General features: G+C 44.8%; 1 protein-coding gene across 2 annotated transcripts; it reads right to left on the bottom strand.

Annotated features, from left to right (window-relative positions):
* Positions 1-6554: 6554 nt before the first annotated feature.
* Positions 6555-12363, bottom strand: sp7 (Sp7 transcription factor). 2 transcript variants are annotated; one of them, XM_018742340.1, is made up of 3 exons: positions 12310-12338; positions 10208-10214; positions 6555-8430 (listed from the first exon to the last, which is right to left on the bottom strand). In XM_018742340.1, the coding sequence occupies exons 1-3, from the start codon at positions 12336-12338 to the stop codon at positions 7111-7113; spliced, it is 1356 nt and encodes a 451-aa protein (XP_018597856.1). In that variant the 3' UTR covers positions 6555-7110. The 2 variants fall into 2 exon arrangements, with proteins under 2 accessions (XP_018597856.1, XP_018597854.1); XM_018742338.1 differs by lacking the exon at positions 10208-10214 and having other exon boundaries at positions 12318-12363.
* Positions 12364-13264: the final 901 nt, after the last annotated feature.

Below are 13264 nucleotides of genomic sequence, written 5' to 3'. Positions count from 1 at the left end.
TAAGAGAACAAAAAAAACCGCTCGGTGCATCCAGGTATTTCCTCGTGTTTGTTTGGGCCGCTTCAAGAAGAGCAGAGCTTCTGCCTGCACTTTCGACAGCTTTGTGCAGATTGAGAGAGCCCCCGCCACCAGCCGCTCGCTCTCTGACATTTTGTCAGAAAAGGGAGCTTTTCTTCACATTTTTGGCTGTGCGTCAAGTGAATATTATTATTTTATTTTATTTATTTATTTTTCTGCGGTGAGTGTGTGCGTGTGTGTCTCTTCATGTGTGTGTCTCAGGCCACAGAGATATTTCAATTTCTTCAGGATATTAAATAAACATGCAGCAGCAGCAGCCCCAGCAACACGCTGCCTGCCAGTTGGTTGAGGGGAGAGGGGGAGTTGCGGCCGTGACTTTGGGGGGGTTAAGCGGCTGTTGGTCAGGGCCCCCGCCGGACACGCTGGCGCCTCGCGCTGGAGGACTTCTGAACCACCACACTCCTCCGCCTCGTCCTTGCCAACCCTGCCTCTCTCTCTCTTCCAACCCAAATCGCTCTCTCGCATCGTGCCTCCCCTCCTCTCTCTCTTCTTTCTTTCTTTCTTTCTTTCTTTCAGTCATATTCTCCATGTGCATCTTTTTTCCTTCCAGCTCACCTTCCGTCTCACCGCCTCTGTCTAAAAGACCTCTTCTCACTTTGTTACCATTTGGCTTTTTAAAAACACTTTCTATTAAATAACCTCCACCGTCGTTTTCTTTGGTACTGCGTTTCCTCTCATGTGCTTCAACCACACACAGGCACCCTCCCTCCCCCCGTCCCCCTTAAATCCCTTTCCTTTTTAAATGTTCCTAGGAAGTCTTTAGTGGCTTACATTTTAAAAAAGGAATGAGAATAGTTTGGGGGGTACGTCAGTCAGAATACCATAATATGATCAGATACCAGGGTGAAGCTTTATAGTAAGCATTTTTTCAAAGTGAAACTGCATATGCTCTCTATGTAAATTGTTTCTGAAACTATGATTAGATTCCATTTTCATATGCTAGTCATTTCCCCCCACATTTGCAGACACCAAATCAAATTTCTACAATTTTTTCAAAAGCACCATTCATTGAATACACAGTAGGTAATAGATTTTACCAGGATGAATTAGTTTCTTTTTTTCTCATTTGTATTCATATTGTCATATTTAAGGTTTAGGTATGGCTGGTCATAACAAGTTATTTTAGACCACAGTACTAATTTACTTTGAAAGGTAATTCATGATTTTTTGGACAGGTTATTATTTCCTTCCATTGTCTCTAAAGTTCATTTACATTTTTGCAGTTTGTTTCTACACCGCGACCCTGATCAGCGGTTGTTGAAGGTGGATGGATGGTTTGTTTTTCTTTTTTTTTTCCGCTTTGAAGATGTCGTATTTTCAGTCATCTGTGCACCAAAATCCATAAAGAAAAAAAGGACCTTTAAGCAGTATTTTTCTGGCCAGTTCCCAGTAAATCTGAGTGGGCTTTCAGCTGTACATAATTTATGAATGACAGCATTTGTTCACAGTTCGCAGTGAAGACGTCAGCTGCGGAACTGAGCGTAACAGAGTTTGACAGAAATTATGGAAGTTCATGCATATTGTAAAGTGTCACATCTGACACCTAACGCAGTTTCTTTTCTGGAAGCAATTTATCAAACAGCAGGCCTTAAAGGCGGCGTGAATTTCTAAGTCAGTCACTGCTCACACATTTCTGCTCAAAAGTCTGACAGATTGAGTAAAATACTTCCCCACCCAGCAGCTCTCTTACCCATTTTAGGAATCCTGTAAAAAGTCTTATGAGTCCATACTTTTTAAATTGTTTTTCTAATGATATGTTGTCGTCACGTAAACACGCCACACCTTGAGCAGCTTTTTCCTGTTGTGAATTACAGACTCCTGTTTTAAGTTCAATTTATAAGAGTTTAGGTAGGGTCTCGCACAAAGAACACTTGAGAATCCCACATGTGGCCTTTTTGAAGGCTACATACACTTGATGGCACTGTTGAAGATCTGCTGCTAGGGAAGTGTTTACACTGTCCCAGGAGGCAATGCACTCAAACCCATCAATCTCTCCCCAGCAAAACTACCTCTGTGATTTCCCTTGTGTTACCTGGACACTACCTGACCTCTGCTGACCTCATGTTGCTGTCGATCACTAATCGGATCAGTATAACACCCCCAGTCTTGGGCCTTATCTTGACACTTTATCGAGTACCTTAAGTGCTATTGTACTTCCCAAGTCCTCGAGGCACGTCGAGCCCCACTACACACCATCAACCCCAATGAAGCATCCTGTCACAGCTGCGGACACCTGTTCCTTTGTCCTGCTTTAACTGAACCGCTCCTACACCCAGAGGCATGGGGAAGGTCGAGCATATGATCCAGAATACAGCTTTATCAATGCAGATCATTGTGGGGCCCCTGTTGTGAGGGAGTGCAGCAGGACGGACTGGAGAGGGGTCACCATTGCTGGGTTTGAAATCATTTATGCTGAATGTAGATACAACCTAGGGGAATCAGCGCTAGGCTGTGAGGACAGGAACACACGCTCACGGTCAAGCATTTTAACGCAGCAGTGCTTCGGTTCTTTCTTAGCTAGTTCACCTTGTTTTCCCATTTTGTCCGTTTCGGAGGGACTTTGTCAGTGACGCAACATGCGCGGCAGTGGATTTTCGACACTGAATGGAACAAGTCAGCAAAGCCACGTCAGGTTTATGGGAGGTGACGGGGTGTCTTCTGGGGCAACTCTTGAAGTAATTTTGCGGTAATTTTGTGGGAGTTAATTAGCTTATCTAGCTTGAAGGAAGACAAAAGACAAAAATGGACTAAGCTTCGGAACTAGACGAGAGTACCGGTGGGAAGAACTGTGTTACGCTGCTTGTGACATTTATGTAGAAACAGTCAATTTTGCTTGTTTGGAAAACAAATTCCAAACCATGCGGCTCACAAATAATATACACGATGGAGCACAGTAGACACATTGTACACAGAGATATGTTTTAGCCATGGGGCTTTCAATCAAAACACATTCTTGCTTCATTTTAACTGCTCCCAATTGTTATAACCATCCTGACGCAGAGTTTTGATAAAGAGTCACTCTGACTACATGTGTATATTTATACGGACAAAAAAAAATCTTGAAATAAGAAGTTTTTAAAACAAATGTTGAACCAAAAATAAGGATGGGTGGTGGTAGGGTTGGGGGGTGGCGTGGACATGTGGAACAGTTTTGTCCACGGTTTCTCCTCATTGCACGTGTGGCAGAATTTATATATATATATCTTTTTATGGCTGTTTTTGAAGCGACTGTTAACTCTTCCTGGATTTCAATATAAAAAATAAAAATAAAGAAAAAGGTTGCCACCACCGGCATGATATAAATAAGAAAAAACTACTTGCAGGAAAAGTTTAAAAGCCACAAGTGACCCTCCCCTGCCCCCCTGCCCCCATCCCCGCTGTGCTGACACACCCCACCCATTCCTCTTTTGCCTTTTATGTTGCGGACTCGACCGCGCGCCCACTTCAGACCACCGTAAACATCTCGGTCCCTGATGATAGAGTCAGCTTGAGGACTTTTTATATAAATTGACCTCAACTACAGCTCATTAGAACCCTTAAATTGGAACCATGCAGTAGGAGAAGTGTGGAGAGACGTGTGGGGGGGCGGGCATTGAGCATGGTGGGGTCCGACAGGTTCGCTTAGCTCCACAAACTCATCATCTGGCCTGTCGTGTTCCACCGCACCCTCAGATTTTCGTTGTTTCAGTGAAGATGGATACATCGCTCGCAATCACCAACAAGGGATTGTCATTGCTGCGCCACCTGTAACTAGGGACCAACTGGTTCCTCTAGTCTAGTGCATGTATCCCATGTTAGATCAAAATGTCTGCTGTCAAGTGTATAAAAAAGCAAATATAAAAAGTGTATTGCAATTAACAAAAAGAAGCATAACAGCTGTCATATGTTAGTCTTCCTAGGTCTTAGCAGACGGATCTGTTTCATATGATGTGATTAATGTGGAATACCAAACATGTCCCGAGAAGATCCCCTTTAAATCTCTCCTACCCAAAGGGAATTATGAAAGCTTATTCTAGAACACTTGTTCCCCTCACCTCCCAGTTACCTGTAGGTCCCCTTCATGTCTCGTTCTTTCCAACTGTTTTTACTTTACTTTCATATTTAAAGGTCAGAACTGACTCATACTGTTAGGTATGTAGACAATGATTGATGAAGTGTTGGATGAGGTCCTACTATGCCAAATATCATTCCTCTTCCTTATTCTCCTTTAATGAGTGATTAATAGCATGATGACTTAAATGTAAGTTTTCCGCAGCACTGTTTTTAAAATACTGTTTGATAACAGTGAGTCAGCGAAACTCTGAACAGGACATACCTGTGCGCGGTTCCCTGTGAGAAACTGCTGCCACTGTCTGTCTCCTCTGTCTGTTTTGGGGGCTTAATTTTTGGTGAACACCTCCCCAGGTTTAATCCATAGAACAAAGCACTTCCCCCTTACCACCCTCCTTTATCCCGGTGTGTTCAAATAGGGGAAGAAGTAATTACCCCTCTCAGACTGTAGCATAAAGTAATTGCCATGAGTGTAACTACAGTGTCGGCCTGAAAGGGGTCATTGTGTTGACTGGGAGTTCATCTCAGAGGGCTGCTTTGTTTGTGTTGCACAGGATAATTACGGCACTCCGTGAACCGTGAGAGACAAGGGGGGACATGGACGGAGTGCCGAGCAGCGGAGAGAGACATAAATCACAGCAGACAAGAAGGAGGTATGAGGAGAGGACAAGGGACAGACGGGAGATCTGAGAAAGGTGCAGGGTGAGGAAAGCAGGATAAGAGAGAACGTGAAGGTGGCCACGGGCATCGAGTCAAGTCTCTTAAGCGTTCGGCTCACTGTGGAGGGTCCGGGTGCAGTTGCGTTGAACAAATATTTGTGCTGTGATGAGGTCTACTGTACAAACACATTCTGTTCATGGTGGCCCTCTTAAGTGTGGTGTGGGCATCACACTCTGAATTGCCTCAGGAAAAATATGATAACCCCATTTTTTCATGTGCAGAGATTGGGGTTAAAATACGATGCCATTCCAGGAAGGCTAAAGTTACCACTTTTAAATCAGAGTCAGCTGCAGATTAACTTTGCGTTGCTGACTCCATTTTTAAAAGATACCACTCAAAAGTACTTCCATTTTCGAATTGTCCCTTTTCTTCTGCGTAATACTGCACTGCACAATGCTGCTGAAGTTTCAAATTTTGAAAAAGTGGCGGAGACCTGAAACCTTGAGAGTGGCATGTTCTCACCCATAGAAAGAACCCACATCGGACACATGGTAAATTACATTTACGGTTACGTTAACAAGTAGCTGCATTTAATCGGTTCCACCCTTACATGTCCAACATCTCAACATGGTATCAACTGGTAACAACTATTTACAAATCTCTTTGGCTTGCATATATTTGAAGCACTGAAAAAATTCTCAAATTTTCAAAAAGTACAACAGAAACAAAAAAAGTATTCCCATTTCTTCTTTGTACTGATAAAGGGTACAATTTTCTATTTTTAAAAAAATCTAAGTTTGTATTTACATTTACAAACATTTTGAGTACCCTCCCCATGAAAAAGAATCCCAAATCAATTCAAATTGCATTTCAACCAACGGAGACTTCTGTCATATATTCATGAATTGCATACCCCATGATGAAATAACATCAGCGCCTATAGCATCCAATAGCTTAGACAAATAACTGACATGTTTCAACAGCAATAATAATAGCAATTGTTATTTTGGCGTTTTCATTTAGAAAAAAAGCAGATAAAAGATCAATAAATACATAAGACAATGTATACATAAAATCAGTTAAGAATTATATGTACACTTTTGAAAGATTACTTAAATAAGAAAAAGTGAAGCAAACAACATAAATGCAGCTATTTCACCTATATCTGTGAGTAAAATAAAGTCACAATTTGAAAATATTATAATTAAAGGACAGAGCTAATCTCCAAGATATATAAATAAAATCCTAAATATTTAAGCACCTGCATTAAATTTAATCAACTATGACTTCAAAGGAATTAAATAAATAATAGAAACATCTTCATTTACTAAGTTTAATCAATGGCCTGGTATCATTGTCATGCCATTAAATTAAACCATAACTGCGAGGAACAGATCGCTCTCTTTCGTATGCAGGTACAATCTGCTCATAATTTAAGACATAAATAAGACATTTATGTAAAGAATGAATTAAATAAAACACAAGAGTAAGCTGTTCCATTAAAACACAGGAAAACACATGCCATCAACAGACATACAACTAAGAGAATCTAGTTATCGAATCAGTTTTGTCAAGTGTTCTGTGTAAGATGTCATTTTACTGCAGTTAAATTATGCACTAATGTATGCAGCCACAGTTCTATAAATACAAAGGCTTTGATTCTTTCCAAAGTGTTAAAAAAGAGTATTGTACAGACCAGGGATCCATTTCCCAAAATCATTGTTCAATTGCAAAGATTATGCATTCACTGACTATCTGCTGAACTATGATCATAATAATGCTGCCATGCTTTCTGGAAATTAACTCCAGAGTAATGTCCCGAAACTGGGTGTTTACTCTTCACTGCATTTAGTGGCAGCTGTTGACCTCTTTTCCATGAGGAGCTACTGTCCTTATATTCACCGATGTGTGACAGCACAGGAACTCACGACCCTGCTTGACTCGCGTACCCCTTTGAGGTTTGTTCTTCAACTTGTTACACAGGTATATCAGATATGAAATGCTTCAGTGGTTTGTGTCTCCCTCCTGTGTGTTTATGTGTGTCTATGTGTGTGTGTATGTGTGTGTGTGTCTATGTGTGTCTGTGTATCTGTTAGTGTTCAGCAACAGATCTGCCCGTACTATAGTCAATTGACAACATCTGCTGGGGCTCATTAATCAGTTTCATTCTTGGTTCCACAAACCCCAAAAATTTGTCATAAAAACCTATAGCAGGACAATTAAATAAAGTGGCTCCTTTGCCCGAGGCACTGGTAATTAGGTTTTTTTGCAATAAGCACCAATAATCTTGTCATCTGCCTACAGCCAGAGCTGTAAGTAGAGTCAGATCTCCAACAGTCCACTGGATGTTTCCACACCGTTTCCAGATTTCTCTTCCCCATTGGCCGTGGAGTCTTGGACAGCATTAGTGGGGGTGCCTGGTGTGGGATCAACAGTCTCTTCGCTCCTGGGGTCACCCTCCCCCTCTCCAGCCCCCACCTTGCCCTGCAGGGGGGCCTCGGTGTGAGTCTTCTGATGCTTGCTCAGGTGATCGCTGCGGGTGAAGCGCTTGTTGCACAGCAGGCAGGTGAACTTCTTCTCACGTGTGTGGGTGCGAACGTGGCGCTCAAGCTCGTCAGAGCGGGTGAAGCGCTTCCCACAGAAAAGCCAGTTGCAGACAAAGGGCCGCTCGCCCGTGTGCCAGCGCAGGTGGGCCTTCAGGTGGGACGCCTTGCCGTACACCTTGCCGCACCCAGGAATGTGACAGCTGTGGACGGGCTTCTTGCGCAGGGAGGCTGCCGAAGCGCCCAGCCTCTCCAGCTCCTGACAGTTGGGGCAATCACAGGAGGAGCGCCCGGGGGTGCTGCCCCCACCGTACCCTCCCGAGCCTCTCGCTGGCTTCATCCCCATGGGGCTCTCCATGAGGGTGCTGCTGGGCACCGGCTTCGGCTTGTACATGTCCTGCGGCAGCATGTGCTGGGAGGACTGGAGGAGGTGCGAGGAGGAGCCCAGGCCCACGCTGGGGTAGGGCGCCGGATTCAGCGATGTGAAATCTGAGCTGTAGCTGGGCAGCTGTGGGCTGAGAGAGGCCTGCGGTGCCACCGGCTGGAGGGAGGCCTGCAGGCCATCTGGCTGGGTCTGTGCTGCACTCAGCCAGTTAGAGTTGGGGTGCATATCCCACCAGGAGGAGGTGGCATTGGCCGGCGCAGCTGTAATGCCGGGGTGTATTCCTGCTTTGTACCAGGAGCCGTAGGGGTGGGCCATGTCCAGTGATGTGTACACACTGGTCAGGCAGTCAGCAGTGGCGTGGGCTTTCGATACCAGCAGGGAGGGGTCCTGGGAGCCAGAGCTGGTCTGGAAAGAGTGGGAGAAAGGGTTGTACTCGGAGCTGTAGCCCCCAGCTGGTTGCGGGGGACTCCCGGAAGGCGTGAGAAGCCCACCGCCGGCATTGAAGGAACCTGTGTAGGAATCCGCCATGCCCTCGCCGACTCTCCCGCCCTTTTGGGCCTGGAGGTCCGAATTCAGAGGGTAGGGTTTTTTCCCCGGCGCCGCGTTGCCCGTCTTTCCAGGTGTGGCAGAGTCCCGGACCGGGCTGGTGCTGCCGAACTTGTTGCAGGTGGCCGTGAGCATCGCCAGGGGGCTGGACCCGTAGCGAGCTTCCTCCTGCAGGGAGAATACAAAGGGACAGCTCAGAGGGAGGGAGGGGTGGACACGCTGCCACACGGCCGGGTAGGAGCTCGCCCCCCTGCGGCTCCTTGCTTCATTCCTCCTCCTCCTCACAGGAGCACTTCCTGTCAGTGATGGGACACGAAACAATGCTGCCCTCGAGATCTCGAAAAAACAAACAAACAAAGAGCCGTGGAAACAGTCTGGGCTGCAACTGTTTGTGCGCTCAGGGACATGGCTGAAAACACGCCTTGGACAGAGAGGGGCAGCAGCCGCCGCATCGGTTTACAGCATAACCGAAACAAAACAAAAACATTTTGGCTCTGGGACTGTATATTCTTTTACTGTGGTTCACCAAGTGTTTTTCGTTTGTATGGCCGTTGAAATATTTACAGTACAGTATATCTGCTGTGCTGTTAACCCTAGCCTTTGTCTTCACAGCACACCCTTACACTTTTTCCACCGTCAGTTTCATTTACGTGTGTTGTGGGGGCAGACTGAACAAGTATAGATATCTTAATAAAACCCTGTGACAAAGACCAAGAGTGAGCCGAAAATGACGGTCTGCTTCCGCGTTCGGACTTGCTCAGACTGCACCTACGAAGCCATCTGCTTGTCTCCATGGCATCTGAAAGTGCCACCTGACAACATCCGACAGGAGGAGCACGGCAAACCCACCCCGATGGAGGATTGCTGGGCACACCTCCTGTTTTGAAAGAAGTAGCCGGGTGCCTGTCTGTCTGCCAAAGACAATTAATTGCCACTGTAGCGCCAGCCAGCAGAACCCAAAGCATAACTTTGTTTTCCTACATCAGTTGACAATAGACTCAACCACTAATTATGTCTGTCTCTGTTCTCAGAGACACTGCAACTGTGACTAACTATTAAATACATTATTTTCTTTTCATCTAATTAAGACTCATGTAGGTCGACACAGTTACACGTGCAGCCATATAGGTTTTGTCGTGCCTTTTAGAGCCATCCGTGATATTTCATTGTCTGTTTATTAACCTATTTATTTTACGCTAATATAGCACCCTGGACTCTGTAGTCCTGTGTTTGATTTCTTCATGGTTTATTTTGTTCTGTTTAATCAGCCCCAGGTGGGTCGGATGGGAAGTTTGAGAAGAGGGAGGTCGATTTGGGGAAACAAGTGTTGGGGATAATTCTTGTTCCTTGTAATCCTCTCAAATTGAAAAGAAAAATTTAATGACAAGATGCATCAGCAATGACCCCTGTTTGATTTGTAACATATTGTCATTTATGCACGCATTTGATTGGGCAAAGCCACTAGAAATGTGGAATAACCATGTGCCTTGCTTAGGTCGTACTAGCAGATAAACACAGTTAGCCATTTCCTTTAAGTTACTAGCAGTTCTTAATTAATCCCATCACAATAAAACATTATACACACATTTTAAAGCCACAGTTCAAGTAGATTTCTCTTTGCCTGTGCCGCAAATGACATTTAAGGGTATAAACAAAAAAAGTGAAGGGGATTTTAAGTTGTAAATTTAATCAGCAACGGCCACTGGTCTTCAGTTGAAAATGCGCTATGGTTTTTTTATGTGGTTCAATTATCTCCTGACTTTATGCTTGGAAACCACCGTGGGTTTAGAAAACTTTTCTTGCTGAGAATATCTTAATGTGAGCAAAATCAAGGATGGAAAATAAAGCCAGTAAACTGGCCCCCTGGTCACCCTGGCGAAAGTCATCATCGTTTTATCTTCTCATTCAAGATGAGTCTTACTCATGAAATATTTGTCATTTTTACAATAACTCTACACATGTATGACGAAGGGTTGCTGAAGGATAACTGTGAGTGTGTGTCAGGTTTACACAGATCTCACTGAAAAACTTACACGTATAACCACTCTGAATCATAATGACCGCTGACCATATGAAGTTATTATCTCTGCACAGTGAGCAGCAGGTGGCGTAGCAGTTAAGGACACAGCCTTTAGGTTGCATTCTGCAACTGCTGCTGTACCACTTTGCATGGTACTCACCCTGAAGGACTGCAGTGAAATACCCTGCTGCATCAATATGTCAAATACTGGAAGTTGTTTTGGATAAAACCTTCAACAATAAGTCATTTAATTATTTGTTCTGTACAGATTTCTTGTGCACTTTGCTGAGCTGCCGGATAAGGTAGAACCCAATTCGTCCTCTCATTCGATTCGGCCCTGAGGGTTTAGCTTTTCGCCTTGCAGTTTTATAATACTTAATCAGCGCATTGAACGTAATTTAAGAGACCTGGGGGCTTAGCATTGATCTCCGCCTCATTCCTGCTAAGCGCCTGCGGTCGGCACGCCGTATCCTGTTGGTCCAGCTCCCGTTTCCAGGTTAATTACACCCCATTATAGAACTAAACGGCCGGGTTTAACTTGTCAGTAAAGCTTGTATTCAGTGGCCTTTCCGCGTGTGGTTTCCGTCTCTTTTGGATGACTTGTTGAAATTTTATGCTGCAATTGTGGCAGAATTACGTAGGCCTGTGTCAGTTAGTGAATATGTTTTCCTCATATGTACTCTGAATAAGTACAGCTTAATTTTGATACAGGCCAGAACTTGGCAGGTATCAAGTCATTATAGACCCTCAGCGCTGACAGTAAATCTGCTAATGATGGTGGCACCAAACGCGGGGCTTCAAGTCTATTTCCAGACATTATGATTTTATTTACACACTTTCAATATTCAATATTTGTTTAAAACATCATTCCATCACATTATTCTAGCCGATAATAATCTTCCACCAGATCCTGATGGCTTTGGCGCAATTAATGTTTTTAAGGCCGACACTCACCTTTTTTTTTTTTTTACAATTGTTTCATCCAGATACAACAGTACTTTATTACAAAGTAGGTCTCATATTATATTTCCCCCCTTTAAGATGCTGAAAGGCCCTTGGTGACCTTCTCCCTTTCAAGGGTTATACAAAGTTTAAAAACAGCATCACTCTGTAGTAAGTGAACCATTGATCTGGAATGTCCAGTGTAGCAATTCAGCATAATTTTGAAATAATTCTCACGGGACCCTTTTGAATCTCTGAGAAAAAAAAAAGCAATAAAAAGTCGTTTCAAGCTAACAGTGCTGCATCTGTTCATTAATTCCCCACATCACGGTAATATCCATGCCAGCAGACATGCCCAAAGAAAAAGATCAAAAGGCTTTCCTTGAAGACACACACACACGTCATATATACATATAAATACATATATTTATAATACATAATTACGAAGAGACACGAGACAAACAGCAACATTTTACACGCGTTTATAAGTCACTATCGCGAGAGTTTGTGATAGTAAGGAATGAGAGCGTGCGCTCGTGCTGAAGTAGGGAAAGACGCGAGACTGCAGCGCGACGAGTTTTAGAAAAGTCAGTGCAGCAGCGCATCAGTGTTTGCTCGTTTTCATGAGAGGCCACGAGGCTGGTGTGAAGTTTTACCACGTTCCGCCCCCTTCCCCGGGCAGCCCGCGCCGTCCTGTCACACACAGACACAGCGCTCGGCTAACAGACTAGTAGCGCCCGCTGAGGTAAAACTTCGGCCGCTTCGCTTTCACTTGACGGGACGAAGTACTTCTCTCCAACAACAAGAGATGAGAGTAGTAGAAGCCTAGCGTAGCGGCAACGGAAGACGAAGCGACCCCAGTTACGGCCCCCCCTACTCCCTACTGCGTACGGTACAGTCTGAGTCTCAGACTCTGACCGGCGACACCTCAGGCTCATCGTGGTGGCGCCCGCCTTTCCCGACCCGAGCCTCGGTACCCGGCAGGTAAGCCTGGCGCTGCAGTGCAGGTGGCGCGAGAAGGAGGAGGGCGAGCGCGCGCGCGCGCGCCGCTGTGCGTGTGTCGCCGGTCAGTCAGTCAGTGTCACTCACGTACCTCCAGAAGAGACGCTGCCATCCCTGAGAATGAAATCCCAAGAGGTTTCGATATGTACGGAGGGGGTCTCGGCTCGCGGTCCCGGGACTGTGTAGAGTAGCTGCGGCACGAGCGCACGCACTTCTATGAGGGACGCAGATCCCGCCCCCTAATGACAGGGTCCGAGCGCTTTGAAGAGCCGCCAAGAGGCAGTAAAGACACACACGTAGGACAGCGGAGGGGCGGGAGGAAACTAGAGAGAAAACCCACTCGGGGGGGGTTAGGGGTTGAGGGGGGGGACCACACCCCCTGGACATCCATACTGGGACACTGGATCGGGATGCATAAACGGAAAGGAAGGTATAAGGACTCCTTTCCCAGGGAGGCTGGAAAGAAATTATAAAAAATTTTTTAAAAAAGTTGAAAGGTCACACATTGATTGAGCTCGGTGGAACCCATCACTGTAAACTTATAAATCAAACCATTTTTACACCAATATATCCCTCTTGTTACGTTTCACAAGCCGGCATGGTAAAACGAAACGGTGCTGATTTTTGTTTTTCTTGCCTTAACTGGCCGGAGAGACACTGAACTTTATTATATCTCCTTATACCTCGCGTTTTATTATGAGCGCGTCCTAATTCTAGTCAGATACACATATAACAATGACGTTTTTCGCAGATAAGGGCCATTAATGTAATGTTTGACACCAAATTGCTGAGAACTTAACTTCGTTCTTATATTTTAGTAATAACAGTAAATATATAATATAATCTGCCGCAGGACATCGGAAGAAAGGGGGGAAAACGCTCATTTCGGTGTGTTCATATAAAAAGTGTTTTGCACTGAAGTTGAGGGAACGAAATCCCACACGATTACCTTGCTTGCGGAATTAAAGCGGTTAATAACACATCTGTGCTCATTTTTCGCGAATATATATATATATATTGGTTGACGTTTTCACATCA

Source organism: Scleropages formosus, chromosome 22 (assembly GCF_900964775.1).
Source record: "Scleropages formosus chromosome 22, fSclFor1.1, whole genome shotgun sequence".
Lineage (NCBI taxonomy): Eukaryota > Metazoa > Chordata > Actinopteri > Osteoglossiformes > Osteoglossidae > Scleropages > Scleropages formosus.
This window is presented reverse-complemented; position numbering and strand designations above follow the sequence as displayed.

What these genes read in the sequence shown, in the direction of transcription:
- sp7 (XM_018742340.1), bottom strand. Translation starts at nt 12,338, where the DNA reads ATGGCAGCGTCTCTTCTGGAGGTACGTGA.